Source organism: Staurois parvus, unplaced genomic scaffold (assembly GCF_062004578.1).
Source record: "Staurois parvus isolate SC_StPar_1 unplaced genomic scaffold, SC_StPar_1.0 ptg000147l, whole genome shotgun sequence".
Lineage (NCBI taxonomy): Eukaryota > Metazoa > Chordata > Amphibia > Anura > Ranidae > Staurois > Staurois parvus.
This window is the reverse complement of record NW_028317943.1, coordinates 26,088,580-26,114,808: the sequence shown is the minus strand read 5'-3', so window position 1 is coordinate 26,114,808 and position 26,229 is coordinate 26,088,580. Positions and strand designations below refer to the sequence as shown.

Genomic DNA, 26,229 nt, shown 5'->3' with positions numbered 1-26,229 from the left:
TGTAGCTGGAAACGCTTCATCTGTAGCTGGAAACGCTTCATCTGTAGCTGGAAACGCTTCCTCCTTAGCTGGAAACGCTTCCTCCTTAGCTGGAAACGCTTCCTCCTTAGCTGGAACGCTTCCTCCTTAGCTGGAAATGCTTCCTCCTTAGCTGGAACGCTTCCTCCTTAGCTGGAAATGCTTCCTCCTTAGCTGGAACGCTTCCTCCTTAGCTGGAAATGCTTCCTCCTTAGCTGGAAATGCTTCATCCTTAGCTGGAAATGCTTCATCCTTAGCTGGAAATGCTTCATCCGTAGCTGGAAACGCTTCCTCCTTAGCTGGAAACGCTTCATCTGTAGCTGGAAACGCTTCATCTGTAGCTGGAAACGCTTCCTCCTTAGCTGGAAATGCTTCCTCCTTAGCTGGAAATGCTTCCTCCTTAGCTGGAAACGCTTCCTCCTTAGCTGGAACGCTTCCTCCTTAGCTGGAAATGCTTCCTCCTTAGCTGGAACGCTTCCTCCTTAGCTGGAAACGCTTCCTCCTTAGCTGGAACGCTTCCTCCTTAGCTGGAAATGCTTCCTCCTTAGCTGGAAATGCTTCCTCCTTAGCTGGAAATGCTTCATCCTTAGCTGGAAATGCTTCATCCTTAGCTGGAAATGCTTCATCCGTAGCTGGAAACGCTTCCTCCTTAGCTGGAATTGCTTCCTCCCTAGCTGGAAATGCTTCCTCCTTAGCTGGAAATGCTTCCTCCTTAGCTGGAAATGCTTCCTCCTTAGCTGGAAACGCTTCCTCCTTAGCTTGAAACGCTTCATCTGTAGCTGGAAACGCTTCATCTGTAGCTGGAAACGCTTCCTCCTTAGCTGGAAACGCTTCCTCCTTAGCTGGAAATGCTTCCTCCTTAGCTGGAACGCTTCCTCCTTAGCTGGAAATGCTTCCTCCTTAGCTGGAACGCTTCCTCCTTAGCTGGAACGCTTCCTCCTTAGCTGGAACGCTTCCTCCTTAGCTGGAAATGCTTCCTCCTTAGCTGGAAACGCTTCCTCCTTAGCTGGAAACGCTTCCTCCTTAGCTGGAAATGCTTCATCCTTAGCTGGAAACGCGTCTTCCTTAGCTGGAAACGCTTCCTCCTTAGCTGGAAACATGTCCTCCTTAGCTGGAAATGCTTCATCCGTAGCTGGAAACGCTTCCTCCTTAGCTGGAAATGCTTCCTCCCTAGCTGGAAATGCTGCCTCCCTAGCTGGAAACGCTTCCTCCTTAGCTGGAAACGCTTCCTCCTTAGCTGGAAACGCTTCATCTGTAGCTGGAAACGCTTCCTCCTTAGCTGGAAACGCTTCCTCCTTAGCTGGAAATGCTTCCTCCTTAGCTGGAACGCTTCCTCCTTAGCTGGAAACGCTTCCTCCTTAGCTGGAAACACGTCCTCCTTAGCTGGAAATGCTTCATCTGTAGCTGGAAACGCTTCCTCCTTAGCTGGAAACGCTTCCTCCTTAGCTGGAAACGCTTCCTCCTTAGCTGGAAACGCTTCCTGCTTAGCTGGAAATGCTTCCTGCTTAGCTGGAACGCTTCCTCCTTAGCTGGAAACGCTTTTTCCTTAGCTGGAACGCTTCCTCCTTAGCTGGAAATGCTTCCTCCTTAGCTGGAAATGCTTCCTCTTTAGCTGGTAACACGTCCTCAGCTGGAAATGCTTCATCTGTAGCTGGAAATGCTTCCTCCTTAGCTGGAAATGCTTCCTCCTTAGCTGGAAATGCTTCATCTTTAGCTGGAAACGGTTCCTCCTTAGCTGGAAATGCTTCATCCGTAGCTGGAAATGATTCATCCTTAGCTGGAACGCGTCCTCCTTAGCTGGAAACACTTTACCCATATTTGGACACCCTTTTTTCTAAGCAGGAAACGGTTCATCCATAGCTGGAAACACTCCCCTTAGCTGGTAATGTTTCCTCCTTAGCTAGAAACACTTCATCTTTCACTGGAAATACTTTATACTTTTTTGGACACTTCCTCCTGTACTGGAAACACTTCCTCCTGTACTGGAAACACTTCCTCCTTTGCTGGAAATGATTTATCTTTACCTGGAAGCACTAAATGTTCATTTGGCAACGCTTCCTCCTTAGCTGGAAATGATTTATCTTTACCTGGAAGCACTAAATGTTCATTTGGCAACGCCTCCTCCTTAGCTGGAAATGATTTATCTTTACCTGGAAGCACTAAATGTTCATTTGGCAACGCCTCCTCCTTAGCTGGAAACGCTTCCTCCTTAGCTGGAAACACTTCCTCCTTAGCTGGAAACGCTTTATCCATTTTTGGAAACACTTTTTCCTTAACTTGAAATGCTTCAACCTGTGCTGGAAACGCTTCCTCTTAGAAACGCTTTCTCCTTATCTGGAAATGCTTCATCCTTTGCTGGAAACATGTCATCCTTTGATGTTGGAAATGCTATTCTTTACACAAAGTCTGCAGGCTTCTGGCCCTGTTGCTCTTATTTGAATGAAATTGGTCAGCCCATAACCCTATGTGGGGACTACTACTTGTACCATAGTACTGGGGTCAGAAGTCTGCATGCATGTACCTAAGGTCAGTACTTTACCTAGATTTTGGGAGCATAAAAGTCAGCAGCAGCCTATACTTGCACCAGATTTTAGCACAGAAGGTAAAAAAATTAACCTTTTCTGTGGATTATGTGCACATGCATGGGCACATTCATCTCCTGTAGGTGGGTAGCTTTCTGGATCACTAATATATTTTTGCTGTCTTTTTCTTTTTTTACTTTTTTTCACAATCTATGTTTTATTATAGGTATCTTAAATGGGGCTTTTCTGCTGCTGTTATTGCAGTTGTCGTTGGAATATACCTGTTGCCATCTCCAATAGATCCAGAACCATTCATGTAAGTTCTAATCTGTCTTAGGATCCATAATGATTTGTTTTATATTTCTGTTTATTTGCTTGCATGCAGGGCCCTTTCGCCCATAAGGTCAATTGAGGAGGCTATCTCTGGTGACATGGAGGCAACGGTAAGGGACAACGCTGAGGCCAGAGTGTTCATACTGTACTTCATCAGTAGCTGTTACGGGGGGCACCAGCATCCTGGAAACCAGTGACAAAGGGGAGAGGGGGGAAAAATGGCTGCCTCGGGTGGCATTTGCCCCCAACAACATCCTGCTTGTCTGGAATTTATCTACTATTTTCCCCATTCATGCTTATAACTCACATTTAATGATAGTTAGGGTCCATTCACACTATGCGCCATAACTGCCATTTTTCTGCACTTGATTAACATCAATCACTGCAAGAGCACATATAAGTTGGTTTCATTGTACCCCATTCAGAATAAAATATAACAGATAGGTTTGATGTTGCCACCTTCAGAAGCTGCACACTTGGTGCAACTAAATTAAAAGCATGCCAAAGGGGCTACCCCCTTGAGGTGGTCAAACCCCCCATCTGCAACACAGGATTCAGTTCTTTCCTAGCATCCCCAAAAGTAAGATGCAAAAAGTTTTTCTTGCACTGACAGGACAGGCTAGACAGATTCTGATTGGCCAGCACTGTCTACGTGATGACCAAATAGAATGCCTTTGTCTGTACACTGAGAGGTACGGATAGGAGATTAAGCCGCAGAGATTTCAAATCCGTGGATCAGTAAAGCGGCGTCCCAGTGCCCGACAGCGGATGGCTGACAAAAGCGCAGGCATCAGGGCACAATTTATAGTCTCCATGGCGATCTGGGATTTATCGAACCTGCAGTACAACCCCCTTATCACACAGCACAGCCCCCCTCAAATGATGCAATACAGCCCCCCCATATCACACATTACAGCCCCCTATATCACACAATACATATGATCAGCACAACACAGGGGCCCCACACGTGCTCATTGTGGCCCCCTCCAAGACACATGTGATCAGATTAAAGAGGAACAGTGTGGCCCCCTATAGGTATAATACAGGGGCCCCATATATGATCAGTGAGGCCCCCTGCCAGACACATGTGCTCAGAGAATGGTCTCCCCTCCCCCAGCAGAGTCCCAGTCACCCTGGCTGGCACCTCATTCCTCCGCTCACTGCTGTCCACTATGGAGGCCAGGTCCACCAGGCGCAGCTTCATCACCGCACCGCTCAGAGCCGCCAGTGCCCTGGAACACACGGCGCTGGCCAGAGAGAGAAAGAGCGGGGCCACAACACTTCACACACAGCGTCGGCCAGGGATTGGTTGGAGGGGAAGAGGAGGCTGAGCCTGCCGCCCCGTGTTATCCCTGATTGGCTGCAGAGGGAGAACAGCTAGGAGATTAGGCCGTGGGGATTTCCTTAAGAGCGGCGTCCCACTGCCTGCCAGCAGACAGCTGACAAACCCCAGGCACAATTTCTAGGTGCCATGGCAACCTTGCACCTGGGATTTGTTGAGCCCTGTCTTATGTCCTTTGGTGTATGGTTAGCAGCTCTCCATTATGCACAGGGACAGGTGGTGCTTCACCCTAGGCTTTATCAATTTTGCAGAGTGTGGTGTTAACTTTCACTTAAGCAAAGTTATGTTTTACCAGCCTTGTGTCCTCCAGAGCGGTGGCTGTCCATGGCATGGATATAGTTAGGGCCATTTGGCTTCTGCAGCTTGACTGCAGCCTTTACTTGGAACTGTGTCTTCCTTTTTTTCTCAACCCTGATGGTCTTAGGCTCAAGCTGTTTTCATCTTCAACTATTTTTAGATGGATTTGCCATGTGTTTATCCAGGCCTATGCCCTGTTGGGCCAGGAAGCTCCTTTCCTATTTACTTCAAGTTCTACCTGGAAATTTACCATTTCTTGGGCATTTTATTGCTCTGTCTCTGTTTTTCAGGGTTACAGGTGGCTACCTGATTGTTTCAGCCCTACAATGTTGTAGCTGCCTCAGCGGATGCCAGCTTGTTGGAGAGTTTTGCAGGTGGCAGTTTGAGTTCTGCCAGGGTGTGGCTCCTTGTTTGGTTGTCTCAGTTTTTGGGCCCAACCTTCTTCTTTCTGGCATTGCTTTGGTATGTCCCATCCATTATGAGAAAGAGCTGTGTTTTTAATGAACAAAATAGGAAAACTGAATTTTAGTACTCACTGTAAAAACCTTTCCTTTGAGTTCATTGAAGGACACTGCACCTGCCCAGGCACTTTTTGGTGGTCTTGGTGTTATTGTCCTGGTACTGCTGGCTACTAACTGAATCCTGAGTTGCAGATAGGAGCTTTGGCCAGCTCCACGGGGCTGTCCCTTAGGCCTGCTTTTAATTTAGTTGCATCTAATGTCCTGCTCCTGACATTTGTGACATCAAACCCATCCGTTAGGCCAAGGGTCTCCAAACTTTCTAATCAGAGAGCCAGTTTACTGTCCTTCAGACTCTAGAAGGGCCGGACTGTGGCCAGTGGGAGCAGAAATTGTCTTGGCATCAGTGGGAAGAATAGTGCCCCATCTGTGGTGTTGAGGAAGGTATGGTGCATCATCGTTGCTGTCAGTGGGAGAAATAGTATCTCGTATCAGTGGGAGAAATAGTGCCCCAAGGGCCGAATAAAGATAACCATTGGACCGCATCCAGCCCTCATGCTGCAGTTTGGAGACCACTGCGTTAGGTAAAAGGGTTGTACATTTCAATAAACTCAATAAAAAGGATTTAAAGGTTTTTTTTATTCAGTTGCATTCTTTTTTTTTTTTTTTATTGTTTTATGGGTGTTGTGATACAATTCCCTGCCACAATATATATGAGCCAATTGTAGGAGCTGTTGTATTAAGAATAGTTTATAAATATGCCCTAAGTTCAGGGAGGAAAAGCAAGCTGAATGTTTTTATAGGGTAAACTGCTCTCACCTCTGGAGAAAATGTACTAAAGCTGGAGCACACAATCTGGACCAGCTGTGCATAGTAATCAGTCTCTAGCTTTAGCTTGTCAAGATTTGCAAATGAAGGCTAGAAGCTTTTCCATGTACAGCTACTCCAGTCTTAGTAAATTCCCTTCTTTGTTGCTTTAATTTTTCATACAGACAGCTGAAGGCTTTGACTGAACATTTTACCAGTCTTCTGTAGGGCCAGCAACTCAACATCTTGTGGTGGGGAGAGGCTGAATAGTTCCGGGACACAAATTTTCAAGCAACAGATAAAGCTTGGAGGTTGATATAATTTGCATGTTGTGCTCACCTGCCTCTGCACCAATGGAGTTAGCCTTTAGGGCTGGTCATGTTCCTTATTTCATGTGTTCATATTTCTAGGTTTGATAAACCTCCACCTTTGGTTGGACCATTGGCCATTAACCGAAGGATCCATCAAGGAAAAAGGCTCTACTATGGACGACTAAAGGGTCCGGAATCATTCACTAGCGATCATGAAGGTAGAAGTACATAAATACAATTATTTGTATTCTGATCTGAAAAAATTACTCAATACATGTTCTTGCATTTGGGGGATGCAGACTGATCCCTCCCTCTTAGAGTGTAAGCTCTAACAAGCAGGGCCCTCTGATCCCTCTTGTACCAAATTGTATTGTAACTGTAATGTCTGCCTCTATTTTGTAAAGTGCTGCACAAACTGTTGGCGCTATATAAATCATGTATAATTCTAATAATAATAAAAAGTTAGTAGTAGAAAAGGCTGCATTTATATTTCATGGGTTTGTAGGCACAGAACCTGGGGCACCTTAACAGGAATCTTTGCTAAATATTTAGGATGCCATTGCTGATTGCTACTATTGAAAATGCTTGTTTTCTGGCTGTTTTGTTGATTTTACGGCTTTAAACATTTTAAAATCATTGACATGAAACATGTATCAGCATCAGGACTTTCTTATCCGCATGCTTTTCCAGTTTAGAAACAGTCAAACAGTATTCTTGTGTCAGTAGTGGCAGCCTTCATATTTCTCCCAGTACAGGTTTCCTTTAACTCTTTGACTGCTAGAGACTTTTTTTCGCACATTTTAGGCTAAGTATTAGTTAAATCTCTCAAAACTGTAAATACTTTCTGAAAGCAAAGACTATAAAATGTTTGTGGTTGCAATTTGTCTTGTAATATTAGTGCAACTGTTTTAAGGTTAATTTTAGTGCATACAGACACAATATATTTCTCTTTTTTGGTAAAATATAAAAGATGAGGTTGCATTGAATAAATATCTGCCAAACATGTCAAGCCTTAAAATTCTCTGTGCCAGTGAAATGGCAACAAACCATGGTGCTAAAAATTGTCCATAGGCAACTCTTTAAAAGCCTTTGCAGGTCATCAGTTTAGAGTTAAAGTGATATTAAACCAAAAAACGTTTTTTACTTGAATGCATTGCTTGTATTAAGGTAAAAAACATTTTTCATTTCTCTGTGTGAAGGGGAAGAGAGGAGAAGAGATTGGCGCTGTGTATGGCTGCATCTCTAGTCCCCTCACTTAATCATCACATAGGGACTTGAACAGCAGCAGGAGCCAGTGGCTCTTGTTGCCGTCAATCAAGTGCGGTGATGAGGAAGTGGGGGGCAGGGCTAAGTCCCGCTTTGTGTGTCTTTGGAGCTCGGCTCTGTAGACACACAGGTCAGGAGTGAGCGAGCAGTGTTTGTCCCCATAGCAAATGGCTTGCTATAGGGACACAAAAAGAAGAGGAGGAGCCAGGATCGCTGGTGGGGTACCGAAGAAGAGGAGGATCGGGGCCACTCTGCAATACCACTGCACAGAGCAGGTGAGTATAACATGTTTGCTATTTTAATTTAAAAAAAATTCTGCTTTTAGTAAAGAACTTTTAACTGTGAATGATGTCCCTAGAATTATTCACTTCAGCATTAGTGGCAGTTCTTTATATGTATGCTGTAATCATCATTTTTCATATTTAGTTGCACCCAACACACATGTTCATGGTCGTATATACTCTGGGGGGGGGGTGGGGTGGAGCCCCCCAATGTTTGGTTGTTTTTTTTATATTTTAAGAAGCTTTTTAATTTTTGCAAAACTTTTTTAACTTAAGTTTATTGCTACCGCAAGGAGGTAAGATAATCCCCCTAGTTGATTGGCTCTCTTTAACCTGTTGATTGCACTCCATTGAAGCTAATAAAGCATAGATTATTAGCTCGATTAGCTTCTTCCCCGGTTACAGTGGACAGGGAATGACAGCTGTCACCACTTCCGACTTCATTCTTCAGAGGGATGATCAGCAAATGGATGTTTGCCTCCCACCTGCCATGGCTTTCTAGAGCACCCACAAGGCACAGATGAATCTGGGGGGGGGCAGGATATGTTTCAGTGCCTGTGGAAATGATCAGGCCGTTGTCACTTCTACTAGAAAGTCAACTGATGAAGTGTAAACAGACTTGTGGCTGGGGTCTATATTGGCTAGGTGGGCTGTGCTCAGGAGGGTGGGTTTTTTATAGTACGCCTTCATTAAAGATGAAGTTGTCCTTTAAAGGCAAACTGTTAAATACACAGGTGACATACATATATGTTTTATGTGCTTCCACTAGTAGTTGTAATTTTGTTGAGCTACACTTGGTATTTGCATACCTCTGCTACACTGTAAAGGAAGATCACTTTACCTGGTGCAATGTTACCACTTTCTGGTTTAGCTTTTCTGCCTCCAAAAATATTTATACAGAAGCAATGATGCTAATTACTTGTTCATTGGGCAAGTGCAGTTAGAGAGGTGATCACAAAAGCTGAATTCCTGTACCATGAAAAATGGACCAAAGTAAGGGCACTAGGAAGTATAAGAAATATGTCCCTCTGTCATCTACTAAAGACCTGCAAAAATCCCAGAAGCCATGGTGACTTGAAGTCCCTTTTAACTAGTATGTCCTGTAAATAGGCTCCTGAGTGAGCCAATGACACTGACATCGTTAATTATATAGTACTCCGTGATTACCACTATGCCTTACAGCTGTTGGGTAACATTAACATTAGCATTAACATTAATCTCAAAGCGCTCACGGCCAGACCTACTTGGGAAAGAAAGATGTACAGTATATGGATGCATTTGGGGGAAGGAGAGTTGTATATATGGTCACTGTTGGTTGGTGGCACAGATCAGAGCTGTATTGTTGATGGTTTTTGAGCTGGCTGTAGATTTTCAGATTTGTGCAAAGTTGATGACCCTTTCTGCTACTGGAGATGCCAATTAAAAGCTAAATAAATATACAGTCTATCCCATTATTGGGATAAAGAATCAATGTTGCAGTTTCCTTAGCAGACACTTGTAAATGTTGGAATATGGGCTTATGAAAGACTTCCTGGCCATTTGCAGTTGTTTTAGTTATTAGGTTTTGCTAGACAGGAGTGGGAATCTCTAACAAGTGTCTCGGCTAATGTCAACTTTTGTATTTAAGAAATGCTCCTCCTCCTTTGAAATTTTTTTACTCACAGAGTTCTTAAATATTGGAAAACAACCCATTTACAGTGCAGAAACTCAGGTCATTAAAGCTGAACTCCAGAAATGATATTGTTTGTAAACTTACATCGGGCCTGCTTAGCTACATGTAAGTATTCATAGCTGATATCTACAGGACCACTGGGGAAGCTGTAAATCACTATATTAGTCCTTGCTACATACAGTGAGAGCCATGATCTTCTGGGTTCTGTGCACACTGAACACAGTGATCCCTTCTCTCCACTGCATTCAATCAAAGGAGGCCTTGTAATCACTGAAAAAAAAAATTCAAGGCGTTATATGAACGGTGGAGGTGCTGAGTGAACAGCTCACTGTGTTCAGTATATAGAACTATGGCATAATGCTGGCATCGTGTAAATGTTCAAAAATATAATTCCTGAAGTTCAGCTTTAACCAATAACTGCTATGGTTCCAGATGCATGTTATTGCATACATCAATATCATAATAGTGACTAGTCCTGTCATTCGTTCACAAAGATGTAATTGCACATTTAAGGTGAAACTACTGTCCTTATGACTAGGTTACTTCAATTCTAGTACTAACGCTGTACCAATTACTATGTGCATATCAAACATCCTGGTATTGCTGAAAACACAAGTTTTAGAAAAACGGAACTCAGAAGTGTCTCAGCGTCTATTCTATCTCAGCTGTCATGTATCTTTTTACTTGAGTGGCATATATCCTGTCTCTTCCAGCTCCAGAGTCTATGTAAGATCAGCTGTAGAGGCATCGGGCCTGGGATCTCTAGCCACATATCCTAATATTTTGTAAATTTATTTTGGTACCCTCTATGCGCATACGTAATTTTATTTTCTCTTTGGAGAACAATATTAGTAGAATGTCTTCACTTATTAAAAATATGGGATATATCAATTTTTGGGCTTTTAGTTTTCAACTAATAACAGTCAAGTAATTGTTGTGTAGGTGTACGTAGTATAGTTTTACTCATCCAATAAGAATAAAATGCAAATTTTAGGATCAGTAACCAAGTTGCCTGAAACACATTGTTAATAGTAACAATTATGTTCCTCCAAAATCAGAATAATTTAGGGCAGCTCCAAAACATATGTATCAAAGTGCCAGTTCTGCCTCATATCCAACACATCGTGGAGTATCTCTGACCTCAGTGATGTAATTTTTGTGGTGTATGCTAGCTCCTATGCAGGATGAGTTGAGTAAATTTTGAGTGAGAGATACAGATACTTTCAGCACAAATAAATATCTGACCATTTTTTATCAGAGAAAAAAAAACAACCTCCATTTCAAAAACCTACACAGAAACTCAACACAGTGTTTGTAGCTTTGTTTCACACTCAGTCACCAGAATGTGTGATATGCAATTCTTTAGGTAACCTTTACACTGGCACTGTGGACGGAAAGTTGTGGCGGATTCATGGAGAACACTTACAACTCATAACCCAGATGGGGAAGAATGTGTCTGGGTGTGGTAAGTTACCAAAGCAACTTCTTTGTACACTTCTCTGTCTTAACCTGTCTTTACTCTGTAACAAAAATATCTAGAGAGCAGGCACTTAGTGGAAGTGCCAGACCATTGTCCATGTAGATTGGTTCAGTATTCTACCACAGAAGAATAGAATAAGATGCATCAGGTGTTGTGCTTGTACCTCTAGTCAAACATGTAAACTGATTTACAAGACACAGCTTACTTGCTTTGTGGCTCATTTTATATTTGCATTAGTTTTTCATACTTGGCTCTCCCTTTATACAGTTCACTGTAGATGCTGGTATCTCATCTGATTTGCAGTCTATGACAGTGTAGGTATGTGTCCACTGTTTTCTTTTTGAGTCTGCTGCAGCCTCAATCACACACATTGAGCCACAAGAAGTTGCTCAGCACAAACTGATGTGGTAACAGAATGGAATGTCAACCAGTAAGACTGGGAAACACATGATGATGTATGTAATGATTTAAAGTCACAAAGCCAGTTACTATGTAATACACACATCTCATGAAGTAAAAAAAAAAAGATCCTTTACCTCCCTGAAGGAGTCAGATCCTCTTCCATTTTGTGTATTACATGCTCTTGTTCCAGGCACTGCAGTTCACAATGGTAGGGTTTGAGCAGCAGAGAAATCCATAAAGCAAAGGGCAGGGCTATATTGTGCCAGGTGCTGAACGACAAGCTGCAGGCTTCTGAATCACCAGTGACAATAACTATGCTCCATACAAAATCTTCTCATTCCTTTGTAGAACAGGCAGGCACACCCTAAAGGTGGATAACAACTCTGCTCTGAATTCAGGATCAGTGCAGCATTGTTGCAACACCATCATAGGAAGTTCACCAATAAAAAGCCTTTTTTGAGTTTAGTGAACTCTTTAATTTGCAAACTCTTCCACCTAGCTCACAGAAGACTAACGTGCTTCAGTCCATCTGGAGGGTGAGGATCGCAAGCTGAAATCTGCTCCTATATCAGGACTTCACAGCTAACACCTGGGACCAATAAGACCAATCGACCAGCTAGGTGGATGGTTCTTAAATTCCAGAATTACACTGATGCACAGTGACATGTATCAGGCACAGGCTCATCACTAACAAAGACACATTATTAACAGATATTTTGGAAAATGGCAGACTTCATCAAAAAATACATTGTATCAAGCGCACCAACCCAAATACATATATTATTCCAGTAGCAAGGCTCCTCAGATCAATGTATCAACACATAATAATTCTGAATGAATAAATGAGTCTGTGTCTGTACGTGTGGCTCTGTGAATCTGGAGTGGCCAGCAACCTCTGGGAATTTCACTGGCAAGCTCAAAAGGTATTTGAAGGGGTTTTCAGGGGGAGACTACAATATACAGTTGTGTTCAAAATAATAGCAGTGTGTTGAAAAAAGTGAATAAAGCTCAAAATCCTTCTAATAGCTTTTATTTCCATACATACAAATGCATTGGGAACACTACACATTCTATTCCAAATCAAAACAAGAAGAAAAATATATCAAACTTGTGTTGTTCCTCTAAAAAAATTGAAGAAAAGTGAATATTAGACTGTTCAAAAAAATAGCAGTGTTTGTATTCTTCTTTACAAACTCAGACATTCACTATATAAACTGAAAAATGTTTGAAGATTTTACTTTCCTTTGAATCACTTAATATTTAGTTGTATAAGCACTGTTTCTGAGAACTGCTGTACATCTGTGTTGCATGGAGTCAGCCAACTTCTGGCACCTGTGAACAGGTATTCCAGCCCAGGATGATTGGACTACATTCCACAGTTCTTCTCTATTTCTTGGTTTTGCCTCAGAAACTGCATTTTTGATGTCACCCCACAAGTTTTCTATTGGATTAAGATCCAGGGATTGGGCTGGCCACTCCATAACGTCAATCTTGTTGGTCTGGAACCAAGATGTTGCAGGTTTACTGGTGTGTTTGGGGTCGTTGTCTTGTTGGAACACCCATTTCAAGGGCATTTCCTCTTCAGCATAAGGCAGCATGACCTCTTCAAGTATTCTGATGTATTCAAACTGATCCATGATCCCTGGTATGCGATAAATAGGCCCAACACCATAGTATGAGAAACATCCCCATATCATGATGCTTGCACAACCATGCTTCACTGTCTTCACAGTGTACTGTGGCTTGAATTTAGTGTTTGGGGGTCGTCTGACAAACTGTCTCCAGCCACTAGTCCCAAAAAGAACAATCTTACTTTCATCAGTCCAAAAAATGTTGTGCCATTTCTCTTTAGGCCAGTCAATGTGCTCTTTGGCAAATTGTAACCTCTTCAGCACATGTTTTTTTTTTCAACAGTAGGACTTTCCGGGGGCTTCTTGCAGATAGCTTGGCTTCACATAGGCGTCTTCTAATTGTAACAGTACTCACAGGTAACTTTAGATCTTCTTTGATCTTCCTGGAGCTGATTGTTGGCTGAGTCTTTGCCATTTTGGCTATTCCTCTATTCATTCGAATGGTAGTTTTTCGCTTTCTTCCACGTCTTTCAGGTTTTGGTTGCCATTTTAAAGCATTTGCGATCATTTAGCTGAGCAGCCTATCATTTTCTGCACTTCTTTATATGTTTTCCCCTCTCCAATCAACTTTTTAATCAAGGTACGCTGTTCTTCTGAACAATGTCTGGAACGACCCATTTTCCTCAGAATTTCAGAGAGAAATGCACTGTAACCAGCATGTACAACATTTGATGCCTTCCTTCCTTAAATAAGGGCAATAATTGCCACCTGTTTTACAAAGAATGAATGACCTCACTAATAGAACTCCACACTGCTATTATTTTGAACATGCCCCTTTCAATTAGTGATTCAATTACACAGAATCAGCAGCATGCATGTCATGACTGTTGGGTCTGTTGTATTTCTATTACTCTACTACACCTGCTAGTAAATTATTTGTCATGTAGAAATATCATTTCTACCAAAAACAGTGATTGATCAGGTTAGTGATGTCTGACTGCTATTATTTTGAACACAACTGTAACTGAAATCGCAGATGTACTTATAATTAAGTGCTGCATCCTGTTCCCTTGCTTCCTGAACATATACCGCCACCCCACACTACATAAATGGAGCAAGAGAAGATGCAGCCCACTGCTGTTCTTTGGTCCTGGTGCCTGCACATAGATTCCACCACTACACCTGCATGTAAGGAGCACAGCAGTCTTTCTCCCTGCTGTGGGCTGCATGTGAAGTTATCACATGCAGGCTGTAGATTTATTTATTTCAGGTACTTATATAGCGCCGTCAATTTATGCAGTGCTTTACATATATATTGTAAATTCACATCAGTCCCTAACCCTCAAGGGGTGTACAATCTAAGGTCCCTAACTTACATTCATACATACACATACTAGGGCCAATTTAGACAGGATCCAATTAACCTACCAGCATGTCTTTGGAGTGTGGGCGGAAACCGGAGTACCTGGAGGAAACCCACGCAGGCACAGGGAGAACATGCAAACTCCAGGCAGGTGGTGCCTTGGCTAGGATTCAAACCAACGACCCTAGTACTGCCAGGCGGAAGTGCTAACTGTAGATATTCTTCCTCCTGTGCTGCACTGTCTCCGTGGCTCTTGTTGTGGCTGGGGCAGAAATGGGAGGATAATTTTGCCAGGGCACCCAATGCCAAGCATTAAATATTTGAGTGGGGGAAAGGGGGTTGTGAGGTACTTCCCCAGGACCCTGTACCCTTCTCCCATGTTTTACTTCCATGCTACTTCTGGATCATGTTGCTGACTGTGTGGACCTGGGCTGCAGCCAGGCCACACAGGCCCTCAAGCACTCTGTGATCTTCAACCCTGACCTTTTTGCTTTCTTCCTTTGCTGTAATGACCTTGCCCTTGACTGCAGATAGGACACACAGACCTTCCACAAACCCCAGGATCCTCTGATTCTTCAGCTGAGGCTCCCTGCTTCCCACTCTCTTCATCTGCAATGCTGATTGTCTGTGGATGACCCCCTTGCCTCCCTAGACCTGGAAGACTCCTGTTTCCAGTTGGACCCTGCTGCCCTGCAAACTTGCAGCCTGTGTTCACTCTGAACAGTGGCTGGGTGCACAGGAGCTGTACCCTGGTGATTCTATTTCACCTTTTTTGTACCTTTTTGTTGTGTTCCCTGCCTGTGATGTGCTTCCTGCATAGACGCTTACATTGTGGCCAGGCCACACAAGACCTTCCTGTTTTGTTTCTTCTCCTGCGATGTGCTACCTGCATGGACCTAGATTGAGGCCAGGCCACACAAAGACCCTGTGATCTGCCCTTTGAGTGCCTTCATGCTGTGTTTATGTTCTATGATGTACTACCTGCATGGACCCTGAGTTGAGGCCAGGCCACATTAAAATCCTGTGATCTGCTGCCCTGTATGTACCCTCTTGCTGTGTTCCCTTCCTATGATGTGCTACCTGCCTCAACCTTGAGTTGATGCCAGGCCACACAAAATCTTACTGCTGTGTACCCCCTCCTGTGATGTGATGCCTGTATTGACCCTGAGTTAGGCCAGGCCACATGAGACCACTCTGCTGTGCCTCTCCCCTCCTGTGACCTAGAAGCTTCCAATATTATCTTTGTTGTATCCTGTTGCTGTTGGCCCTGCCATTCCTGTCCCCTCTGGATATATCCCTTGCTATTCTGTATTGTTTCCTGTGGCTTCTCCAGATTAACCTTCGCCGCATCTCAGACTGCTGTCACAGTGACTCTGGATTTAGCCTTACTGTTCCCGAGTGCTGCTTTAGGCTCCTGGACTTACTTAATTTCTGTACCAGGTTGCCACTCTGAACTTATCTGCTGTGCTCTGTTACTGCCTGTGACCTTGTTTTATATCTGTGATTGCTGTCCTATGAATATATCCCTTTGCCAAAAACCCTTGTTTTGTAAATCCTTCAATAAAAGAACCCCTTTAGCAAAGGGGCTTAAAAATACTCAACGTGCCTTCTGTTCCACCCACTTCTCCGTCATAGAAGGCTGTAGTCCTACTTTAGGCATGATGCAGATTAGCAGTAAATTAAATTATTATTTTAGAACAATTGCAGTGTGTTTTTTTTTTTTTACATTACTTGGTTCTTTAAGATGCTCTTTACAAAAAAAAAAAAAAACACTACTACTTTTCATTTCTGGTCATGATCACTGTGTAGCTGGGATATGCACTTAAAGAGGTGGCAGCTGTTGGTTTCAAGAATATCTTCTTTCATGTCACTCATAATTAGAATACCAATACTTTAACGCTAAGTGCAAATGTTTCTTTTCCTTGCAGGCATTCCTGAGTATGAGCCAGTGTGTGGACGTCCACATGGAGTACGATTAGACAGTAATGGATATCTAATTGTAGCCGATTCCTATTTTGGATTGTTCAGGATACATCCACAGACTGGAGAAAAAGAACTACTCATCTCTAACAAAGAAGGTAACTAGGAGGCAAAACTAAAAAACAGACTGTGGTGTGCAGGTATGTGTGTGTGGATATATACTAGTCAGGATTTTAGTTATTCTGAGATTTGTATAGGCTGTTTCTTCATTTATTATGAAGATGGCTTTAGCTAAAACTAACCTACTAAGTAAAAGCTATTGGAATCAACTTTACAACTAATTCACAACTAACACTTTGACTGTCAGTAGCATGCACTTATTAGGAAATAAAAATTATGCTGATGATGTGGGCAGGTTTGTTAGAGTTATGTAAATAAAAAAATGAATCCTTTAAAGTAGTACACACGTCTTTGCAGGGGTGGATGGAATACCGTTCAAATTCTTGAATGGACTTGAGCTGTCCAAAAATGGCACTATATTTTTCACAGACTCGAGCAGCAAATGGGGTAGACAACATCACAGATATGAGGTAAGCTGACCTTTTAGTGCTGACACATAAAAGTATTGTTATTGCAGCTTTAGTTTGAATTGTAAAGTGTAAGAAAAGGCTAACTCTAATCAATCTTAACTTCCTCCCACCTATCCTGCATGCCCTTGTATTAAAAGATCTCTGCACTTACCTATTTTTAATACAGTCTAGTCACATGATCCATCTGCTCCGGCTCCCCTATGTCAATGAGCAGCTGCTGCAGGGGAGAGTAGGGAGCACCGACAATGACTGGGCCATCAATGCCTAAGGAATGTTTTGTAAGATAATATCCCATGTTTGTATAGCGAATATTCCAAAGTAGTGTTCTAACAAAATTATAGCTTGACATCTTTAACAGAAGTAAGGTATCTGTAATTTTAAATCAGCATTTGGTTAATCTTATGGGGGCATTCAAAACACTATACACTGCTCCAGGCCGTTCCACTTCTCTCTAACCCTAAAAGCACAGGTTCTGGTCCGGCTCGTGCCCCAGAACATGGACAGTTAACAGGTAGATGACCGCACTCTGTTACTACTAAGATCTATAAGTTTATCGAAAAAATAAAAAATGTCCACATAGACAACACTTGCTATTTGGGCTTTTTTGCAATAAACATATGGATCTTTGTAATAACAGAGTGCGTGCATCCACCTGCTATTTGTCCATATGGGGACATTATGGAGGTTATAAAGAATCTGAGGCATCCAGATCTTCTTTATGAGTTTTGCACATGCATATAAATGTACTGAGAAAGCTGTAATATTTAAGGATTGTTTTGTAAAATGTAACATTAAAGGTGAACTAACCCTTTTAGTCTTCATCTCCTAGCCCAGACCACTGTTTGTGAGCAGTATCTGGTTTAAGCAGTGAGGCTAAATGGTGACCCATAGTAACACAGTAGTAACAGGGAGGCAGTTGGATATTTAGAAATGTTCAGATTACTGTAATGATCCACTTTATTTACAACACAGATAAAGTGTATCCTACAACACTGCATGTTTGTGCCTTACAGAAACCCTGAGGCTAGGCTCATAATATGCCGGTTTCCCTGTAGTCACACTTGTGCAGACACAGCAGCCTATTCAGATGAATGGCTGCTGTGCCTAAGTTAGCGCAGGGAAAAGGCCCTTGCCTCGCAGGGAAACTGTATGTACTATGTGGTTTCCAGTTTGTGGAGTTGCCATTAGGAATTAATGGCGACCCCCCCCACACACACACACCATTTCTCTTTAACAGCAACACATTGCGGGAAAGCAGGTGATTACACACACTCCTGCACCTGCATATAGTGTGAACCTAGCCTGAGTGATCATTTTGTCTCAAAGAAACAGGTCATTGTTTGATAGAGTGAAACATGACAAAAGGCTTTTCAAAGTATTTTTGGCTGGTCCTGCATGCAAAGATAGATGACAATCAATTATTGTATTATACCTTTAGTGGATAAATGTAAGAGGCCACTCCTAGAATGGTGCAATTTACGTAGCACTTGTTTCATAGTAGATGTATCTTTTTCTTTTTGCTCTCATTGATAATTTAGGTATTAGAAACAAATCACCGTGGAAGACTCATACATTATGATATAGTGAAGAAAGAGGCAAAGACATTGCTGGAAGACCTGTATATGGCTAACGGGCTGGCCTTATCACCAGAGGAAGACTATTTATTAATAGCGGAGACCAGCATAGCCAGAATACTGCGGTATGTTGTGTTAGGTACTAGCTATGGCTTATACAGCATGACATTATTTATTGACTTTAAGAAATTAGCATCAGGGTCCATCTGTCATTTCTCTAGTGATGGCTAGAATTAAAAGGAAGAATCTGAATGCATTTTCAATTCATAAAATAACATCAAATATATAAAGATACTGCCCAATGTTGAATGCCATGAGAGGCTGTTTTTCTGATATCACAAAAAGCAGGATTGCTTACATAATGTTTAAGAAAATCCTTTACCAGGTGTTGGAAGGCGAAACATGTTTTTTAAAGCAGTTATTTCTGTACTGTTAAGGCCTGGCTATACCTAAATCCGGGGTGTTTTATGAAATCAGTGGACCTGTGTGCAAGATCATAAGTTGGGCCCTATTGCTTGATTTAAAAAAAAAAAAACAAAAAAAAAAAACATGGTGTGTTTAGTGCAAAGCAGCAAAGAGATGGGCATGGTTTTCTTTTTGCCAGGGTTGTTGCTAGTATTCTAAAAGGTTTGGGTTAGGGTTAAGTAAAACAAAAACCTTGTACCCATACAATATGCTCAGATAGGTGTGCCATATGTAAGATTCTCACAGACATGCATAAACCTCAGCACAATCAGTTTTTTAAAAGATGCAACACTGCCGTTTACATATGATTTTGTGTACAGTGAAAATAGTCAGAGAGCTAAGACTTTTTCTGAACCTGCCTTACAGAACATCACTAGAATAAAAAGGAGTTTGTAATGTGCAGTATAGTGTATATAGTGCTGAGTATGTAATGTACAATACAGTGTATATAGCAAAGGAGTGTGTAATATACAATATAGTGTATATAGTGCTGAGTATGTAATGTACAATACAGTGTATATAGCAAAGGAGTGTGTAATATACAATATAGTGTGTATATAGTGCAGATTATGTAATGTACAATACAGTGTATATAGCAACGGAGTGTGTAATATACAATATAGTGTGTATATAGTGCAGATTATGTAATGTACAATACAGTGTATATAGCAACGGAGTGTGTAATATACAATATAGTGTGTATATAGTGCTGAGTATGTAATGTACAATACAGTGTATATAGCAATGGAGTGTGTAATATACAATATAGTGTATATAGTGCAGATTATGTAATGTACAATACAGTGTATATAGCAACGGAGTGTGTAATATACAATATAGTGTGTATATAGTGCAGATTATGTAATGTACAATACAGTGTATATAGCAACGGAGTGTGTAATATACAATATAGTGTGTATATAGTGCAGATTATGTAATGTACAATACAGTGTATATAGCAACGGAGTGTGTAATATACAATATAGTGTGTATATAGTGCAGATTATGTAATGTACAATACAGTGTATATAGCAACGGAGTGTGTAATATACAATATAGTGTGTATATAGTGCTGAGTATGTAATGTACAATACAGTGTATATAGCAAAGGAGTGTGTAATATACAATATAGTGTGTATATAGTGCAGATTATGTAATGTACAATACAGTGTATATAGCAACGGAGTGTGTAATATACAATATAGTGTGTATATAGTGCAGATTATGTAATGTACAATACAGTGTATATAGCAACGGAGTGTGTAATATACAATATAGTGTGTATATAGTGCTGAGTATGTAATGTACAATACAGTGTATATAGCAATGGAGTGTGTAATATACAATATAGTGTATATAGTGCAGATTATGTAATGTACAATACAGTGTATATAGCAACGGAGTGTGTAATATACAATATAGTGTGTATATAGTGCAGATTATGTAATGTACAATACAGTGTATATAGCAACGGAGTGTGTAATATACAATATAGTGTGTATATAGTGCTGAGTATGTAATGTACAATACAGTGTATATAGCAATGGAGTGTGTAATATACAATATAGTGTGTATATAGTGCAGATTATGTAATGTACAATACAGTGTATATAGAGCAGGAGTCTGAAAATCTGGCCATACACACTCCTTTTTTTTTTTTTTTTTTTTTGTTCAGCCAGCATGCTGAACAAAAGAAAACTAACAGATCCCTCTATCCACACAAATTAGGTGGATGAAGGAATCCCTCCCTGCCTGGCCACCAGTGCAATGCTCCCCCAGGTCAATATGCTCTCCAGTACAATATATCCCCCCCCCTGGGTCAATCTGAATGCATCCCCAGTACAATCCTCTCCAGGTTAGTCTGTTAGTTATTCTGTGCCTGGTACAATTCCCCCTCCATCCCAGTTAGTCTGTGCCCACTACAATCCCCCCCTCACCCCCAGTTAGTTCTTGCCTACTACAATTTCCCCCCCCCCCCCCCACATCAGGCAGATCAGCAAGGGAGATTTCCTTTCTTCCAGGCTCCAATGACATCACGCCCCACCCCCTCCAGAGATGCCGAACCGACCCCTACAGTTGCATATAGCTCCAGCTATAGGATCTATGTGTGACTGCAACTCGTAACACACAGATCGTCTGTGACTGGAGTGACACAGTAGCCAGTGACTGGTGTGACTGCAGTGCCACAGGCTTGCATCATCCATGGCTATAGAGGGTGTGAGAGCTCAGTGTGCCCCATCCTCCTTGGTACCCATGTGCATTGGAAAATTTACACCCATGGTTGATACACCACTGACCTAAAGCCATCTGGACAATGCCCAAACAACCTTTTTTGAAACGTTAATGTTTTTTTTTACTTTCCTGCAATGAAAGTGCATTCTTTTCTTTACACAGCTTGTCATAATGCATTTTTTCTTTCTGTCCACATAGCTATTGGTTATCTGGCAGCAAGGCTGGCATGAAAGAAGTTTTTGTGGACAATTTGCCAGGCTATCCAGATAACATCAGGATCTCTAGCATGGGTACATATAAAGTCGGCTTGACAACAACACGGTTTCCTGGATTCTTTCCACCATTCCTGGATGCAATTGCACCCTACCCTGCACTAAAGAGATTCATTGTCAAGGTATGGATAGAATCGCTTTAGGTTTTTAAACTTGTGTTACTCTGACCTCACAATCCAAATTCAGATAAAGGAATTTGCATGTTGTTTGTGTGCACATTCATACTCCAACTGTTCAGATATATTTAAAAATGACATTGTACGGTTAGTAATCTGCTAGGTATGGAGATGTACAGTGCATTCATAAAGTATTCAGACCCCCTTCACTTTTCCAATTTTGTTCTGTTGCAACCTAACACTCAGTTGTTTAAATTCATTTTTTCCTCATGAATCTACACTCAGTACCCCTTAATGACAGTGAAAACAACAAAACAAAGTGAAAACAACTGTAGTAACTGTAGTATCAGGCTACAACATAACAAAATTGAAAAAACTGAACGGGGTCTGAATACTTTATGAATGCACTGTATTTTGTAGCACACACCTACAGAAAATAATGACAATACATGGTTTCATACAAACATGAATTGATATTAGAACAATTGGAATGTCTAACCATTTGGTAAGTATAAGACTCTCTTGATATTAAAATAATTACAGTGTGATTTTTTTTAAGTCAATGGACCGGCAGAAATCTCAGCTGTAAAATGCCTGGCTCTCTTGAATCTAGACCGCTGCATGGTCTTGGCCACCGTGCTGCAACTCAGTTTCAGGGTCTTAGCAATCTTCTTATAGCCTAGGCCATCTTTATGTAGAGCAACAATTCTTTTTTTCAGATCCTCAGAGAGTTCTTTGCCATGAGGTGCCATGTTGTGTCATGTTGAACTTCCAGTAACCAGTATGAGAGAGTGAGAGTGATAACACCAAATTTAACACACCTGCTCCCACATGACACCGGGGAGGGAAAAAGGCTAACTGGGCCCAATTTGGACATTTTCACTCTAGGGGTGTACTCACTTTTGTTGCCAGCGGTTTAGACATTAATGGCTGTGTGTTGAGTTATTATGAGGGGGCAGCAAACTGACACTGTTATACAAGCTGTACACTCACTACTTTACATTGTAGCAAAGTGTCATTTCTTCAGTGTTGTCACATGAAAAGATAGAATAAAATATTTACAAAAATGTGAGGGGTGGACTTACTTCTGGGAGATACTGTAATCACAGACTTTACTTGTTATACATAAAACATATTAAAATTAGGTTAGGCTAATAATTGTCTTACGTATCTAAACACAAATCTTTAGGATGGATGACCGAAAATGGACACTGAAACCCAGACTTAAAAAATGAGCCAAGAGCTTCTATTGAAAGAGAGCTTTTTGAATATTCATGGGTACAAAGTATATACAAAAATAATTTTGCTTTCTAGAGGGTGGAAAATCTTTTTTTAAATGAGATATGTCATTTTACCTTAGAAAAATAAACCTGATGTGCTGCTAGGATAGTACCTGTAACTACATAGTTAATGCCAATTTACTGAAACACACACAGGTTGGACTGTGGAGTAGTGGAAACCCCTTAATTAGATTCTCCATTTAATACTGCTGTTCATGAAAATTTTGTAGGTGACACCATTGGCAGCGTACAGCTTTCTGCTGAGAAAACACGGCTTGTTCCTGGAAGTGAACCAAAACGGAGAAATAGTGGACAGTTTTCATGATCCGGATGGAAGTGTGACATGGGCAATCAGCGATGTGTATGAGCATCAAGGACAGATATATCTGGGTAACACTGACTTACCCTTTCTTGTTATTTTGACAAGGGAGAGTAAATAATGTTGTGAATCTAAGTACACACAAAGCAGGTTTTTATTTTATGATTTAGGCCTCATTCACACAGGACATAAAAAAAGAGCTTTTTTTTTTTTAATGTTTCTATATACACCCCTTTATGTTAGCCTATGTGTCCTTGCACACACATTCAGCAAGCGTTTTGGTGAAAAAGAAGGCTAGACACGCCTGAACTCTAGGCTTGTTTGGCATTTGAGTGTTAATTCCAATGGCCAGAATAAATTAATGTTCTGGCCAATTGAATGAACAGCTAAACTCATAATGTACATAAATGTGTTTGCAAAACTCGACTTTAGGTGAATTTTTTACTCTGTTCTGTGTGCATGAGATTAGGAGGTTCATTGACAGAAATAACCATTACCTTAACATGAATGTAATGACTGCTGTACACCTCCATTTTTAAATATTTTAATATGTTCTGCATCATACTAGTTACAGTTTACTGAAAAAAGGTGTAGTGCATCTCCTAAAAGATGCATAATCTGTAAACCTAAAGACTGAATAGCCCCTATAGTGCAGAACTACGATCCATATTCAAGAATGTAGATTGTCTTTATGTAGTTTATGGGTTAAATGTGCAAGAAAGGGAGTACCCCCCCCAATTTGCATGCTGTATTTTTAAGACAGATCTGTTGTTTTGCGTATGTAATGTAAAAAGGTGTGTTTTCTCATTTTGCGGTTTTCTGTTTTTGTATTATAGTATTTTTTTTAAATGTATGGTTAATGAGTGCAAATAATTTTTTTTTTGTATTTGCGTTTATTGTACAATTATCTCTTTCCCTCCCATCTTGCTTCTTTGGTAAATCTGAAATACCTATGCAAGCTGGTAACAGGATATGAACAGATAGACTGTGTCTGCGTAATACAAACACAGTCACAGTTCACCAGAGAGTGAAAATGATTAAAGGCTTATGCTACTGCAACCTAGTATTACTGTTGGGAACACAACGGCCATTTACATGTTTTAGGAAGCTCAATCCACTTGACTTCACATACCAACATGTCTCTCAGTCAGGTCCCCACACTAAATTTTCCCAAGGCCTGAAAGAGATACTCAGTGGATGAATTTAACTTTGTGCCACATTTAATTAGTCATTAAACTGACACTCTATGTACTTTTTTTTAATTTGCAAATGAGTGAATAGATACTCTTCAGATTTTTATTGCCATTTCCTGAAGTGAAAATTCATCAGTGTGGGGTTACTGGGACAAGGAGTAGAGAAAATAAAACTTAGCACAGGTACATAGGAGGGCAATAAAATTTGACAAAAGCTGGTTATACATTAATATATTTTCTTACGACCATTCACATGAAAATTCTCAGTACATTTGATGACCTGATGAATATCATTTGAAAAGTACTTCAAACTTTTGTTTGCTTGTAACATTGATTTTGAAATGAATGTACAGTATTTTCCTGAATGAAAACCACATCCATTGTTAGAATTTCATTTGTTTCAGAAAAATTCCCCATCCTCCTGTTTTGAATTTTCTCACCAATGTGGTCAATTTGGCCCCAGTACCAACTAGAAAACAAAACAAACACTTTTAAAAATAAAACCATTTGTCATGTACCTCATGGTATTGTTATCCTGTGTTTATCTCTTTTGAAATGATACCGGATTTATAACTATGGAGATGTCTGTTACCCTTTTTGCGGAAAACAAAAAAAATGGATTAAATTCTGCTAGCGTGTGGCCAGCTTAACCCTTCCCCACTCTATAACCAACCAGATTTGGCAAGGGTTGTACTTGAATTCGTGTAGGCATTCTTCCAGTTGTGTTACTTGTAGGATAATGTTGTTTGTGCATTACAAGTGTGTAACTGTATATTTTTTTATTTTTATAATAAAATTTTAACAATTTGTGTACGTTAGTTCATGTAACCTATATGCACAATCTTTTCTTAGACTGTATTTAAAATCTTAACCAGTACATCATCTTGTTTATCAATCATCCATCGTCACACACAAACCCTACCTCATCATTGTGGTCTATATATTGTTTTTGGTACAAAAAAAAAATATGTTGTACTGGCAATGGCATCATAGTTTGATGTAACTTCTGTATAAAACAATTGTACACCTTTAAGAATATATAAAGAATTGAAGGAAAAAAAGTCACTATTTACTCAAACCACAGCTAAAAAATTCAGTGAAAGATTTCACCGCCTGCAGCACCAATCCCCTCCCCCCATGCATGATCTTGCATACCTGATCCCCTGCAGCTGCCGGCTTCCCTCCTCTGCCTCTCCCACTGGCTTGTTCCAGGTGCTTGGAAGTCGTTACCTGAGAGGGATGACCTATGTGTTTTGCTGATCCGCATGCCTGGCCGATTATCTGGATAAAACTGCATACATGCGCATTTAAAATGCGCGGTCGGTGAGTGCGCATTTTTTCTATTTGATTCCAGTCATCTAATGATGAGGAGGTCTTCACGTTTTTCGTTTGCGATCACCTTTTGTTGTATAAAAGGACTATATGAACTTTTATTTTATCTCACTTATATTCCTATTAGCATTACAGCGCTGCACTATATATATATTATTCTTGTTATGAGGTCCAGTGATTCCTTGGAGTGTTCCAGCAGCTGATTTTTGAGCGCTCGCTTTACTTTTATCCCATAGTACTTCAGGATTGATCAATATTCAGATCTATACCATAGTTTGTGAACTCTATAACTTTCCTGCAAACTAAATAATACATCCTAATTTGGGTTATTTTCACCAAAGACATGTAGTAGAATACATCTCGGCCTAAATTTTTGAAGAACAATTATTTATTTTCAAACTTTTATAACAGAAACAAAGAAAAACTTTTTGTTTCAAAATTTTTGGTCTTTTTTGTTAATTTAGCAAAAAATAAAAACCCCAGTGGCGATTAAATACCACCAAAAGAAAGCTCTAGTTGTGTGAAGAAAATGATAAAATTTTAGTTTGGGTACAATGTTGTATGACTGCGCAATTGTCATTCAAAGTGTGAGAGCGCTGAAACCTGAAAACTGGCCTGGGCAGGAAGGTGTAAAGTTGCCCGGTATTGAATTGGTTAATGTAAAGGAGGCTCTATACAGACCCCTCATTCATGTATTGTGCAGCTGATGCTGCAGAGAAAGGGACCGTCTTCAGACACTTTCTCTATCCCAAAAAAAGACAGAAGGGGTCTGTTTTAGACCTCTGCTATCTCACCAAAGCCGCCACCCGAAAA

General features: G+C 40.8%; 1 protein-coding gene across 1 annotated transcript in view; it reads left to right on the top strand.

Annotated features, from left to right (window-relative positions):
- The window catches only part of LOC149464848 (adipocyte plasma membrane-associated protein-like), a 32,878-nt gene extending 7,985 nt beyond the window's left edge, over nucleotides 1-24,893 (top strand). Inside the window, exons 2-9 of the mRNA XM_089674159.1 lie at nucleotides 2,767-2,856; nucleotides 6,188-6,306; nucleotides 10,674-10,772; nucleotides 16,052-16,201; nucleotides 16,521-16,633; nucleotides 18,172-18,332; nucleotides 21,103-21,298; nucleotides 22,803-24,893. Of these exons, the coding sequence (XP_089530285.1) occupies nucleotides 2,767-2,856; nucleotides 6,188-6,306; nucleotides 10,674-10,772; nucleotides 16,052-16,201; nucleotides 16,521-16,633; nucleotides 18,172-18,332; nucleotides 21,103-21,298; nucleotides 22,803-23,012 (1,138 nt within the window). The 3' untranslated portion in view covers nucleotides 23,013-24,893. The remainder of the gene's footprint in view (nucleotides 1-2,766; nucleotides 2,857-6,187; nucleotides 6,307-10,673; nucleotides 10,773-16,051; nucleotides 16,202-16,520; nucleotides 16,634-18,171; nucleotides 18,333-21,102; nucleotides 21,299-22,802) is intronic.
- Nucleotides 24,894-26,229: the final 1,336 nt, after the last annotated feature.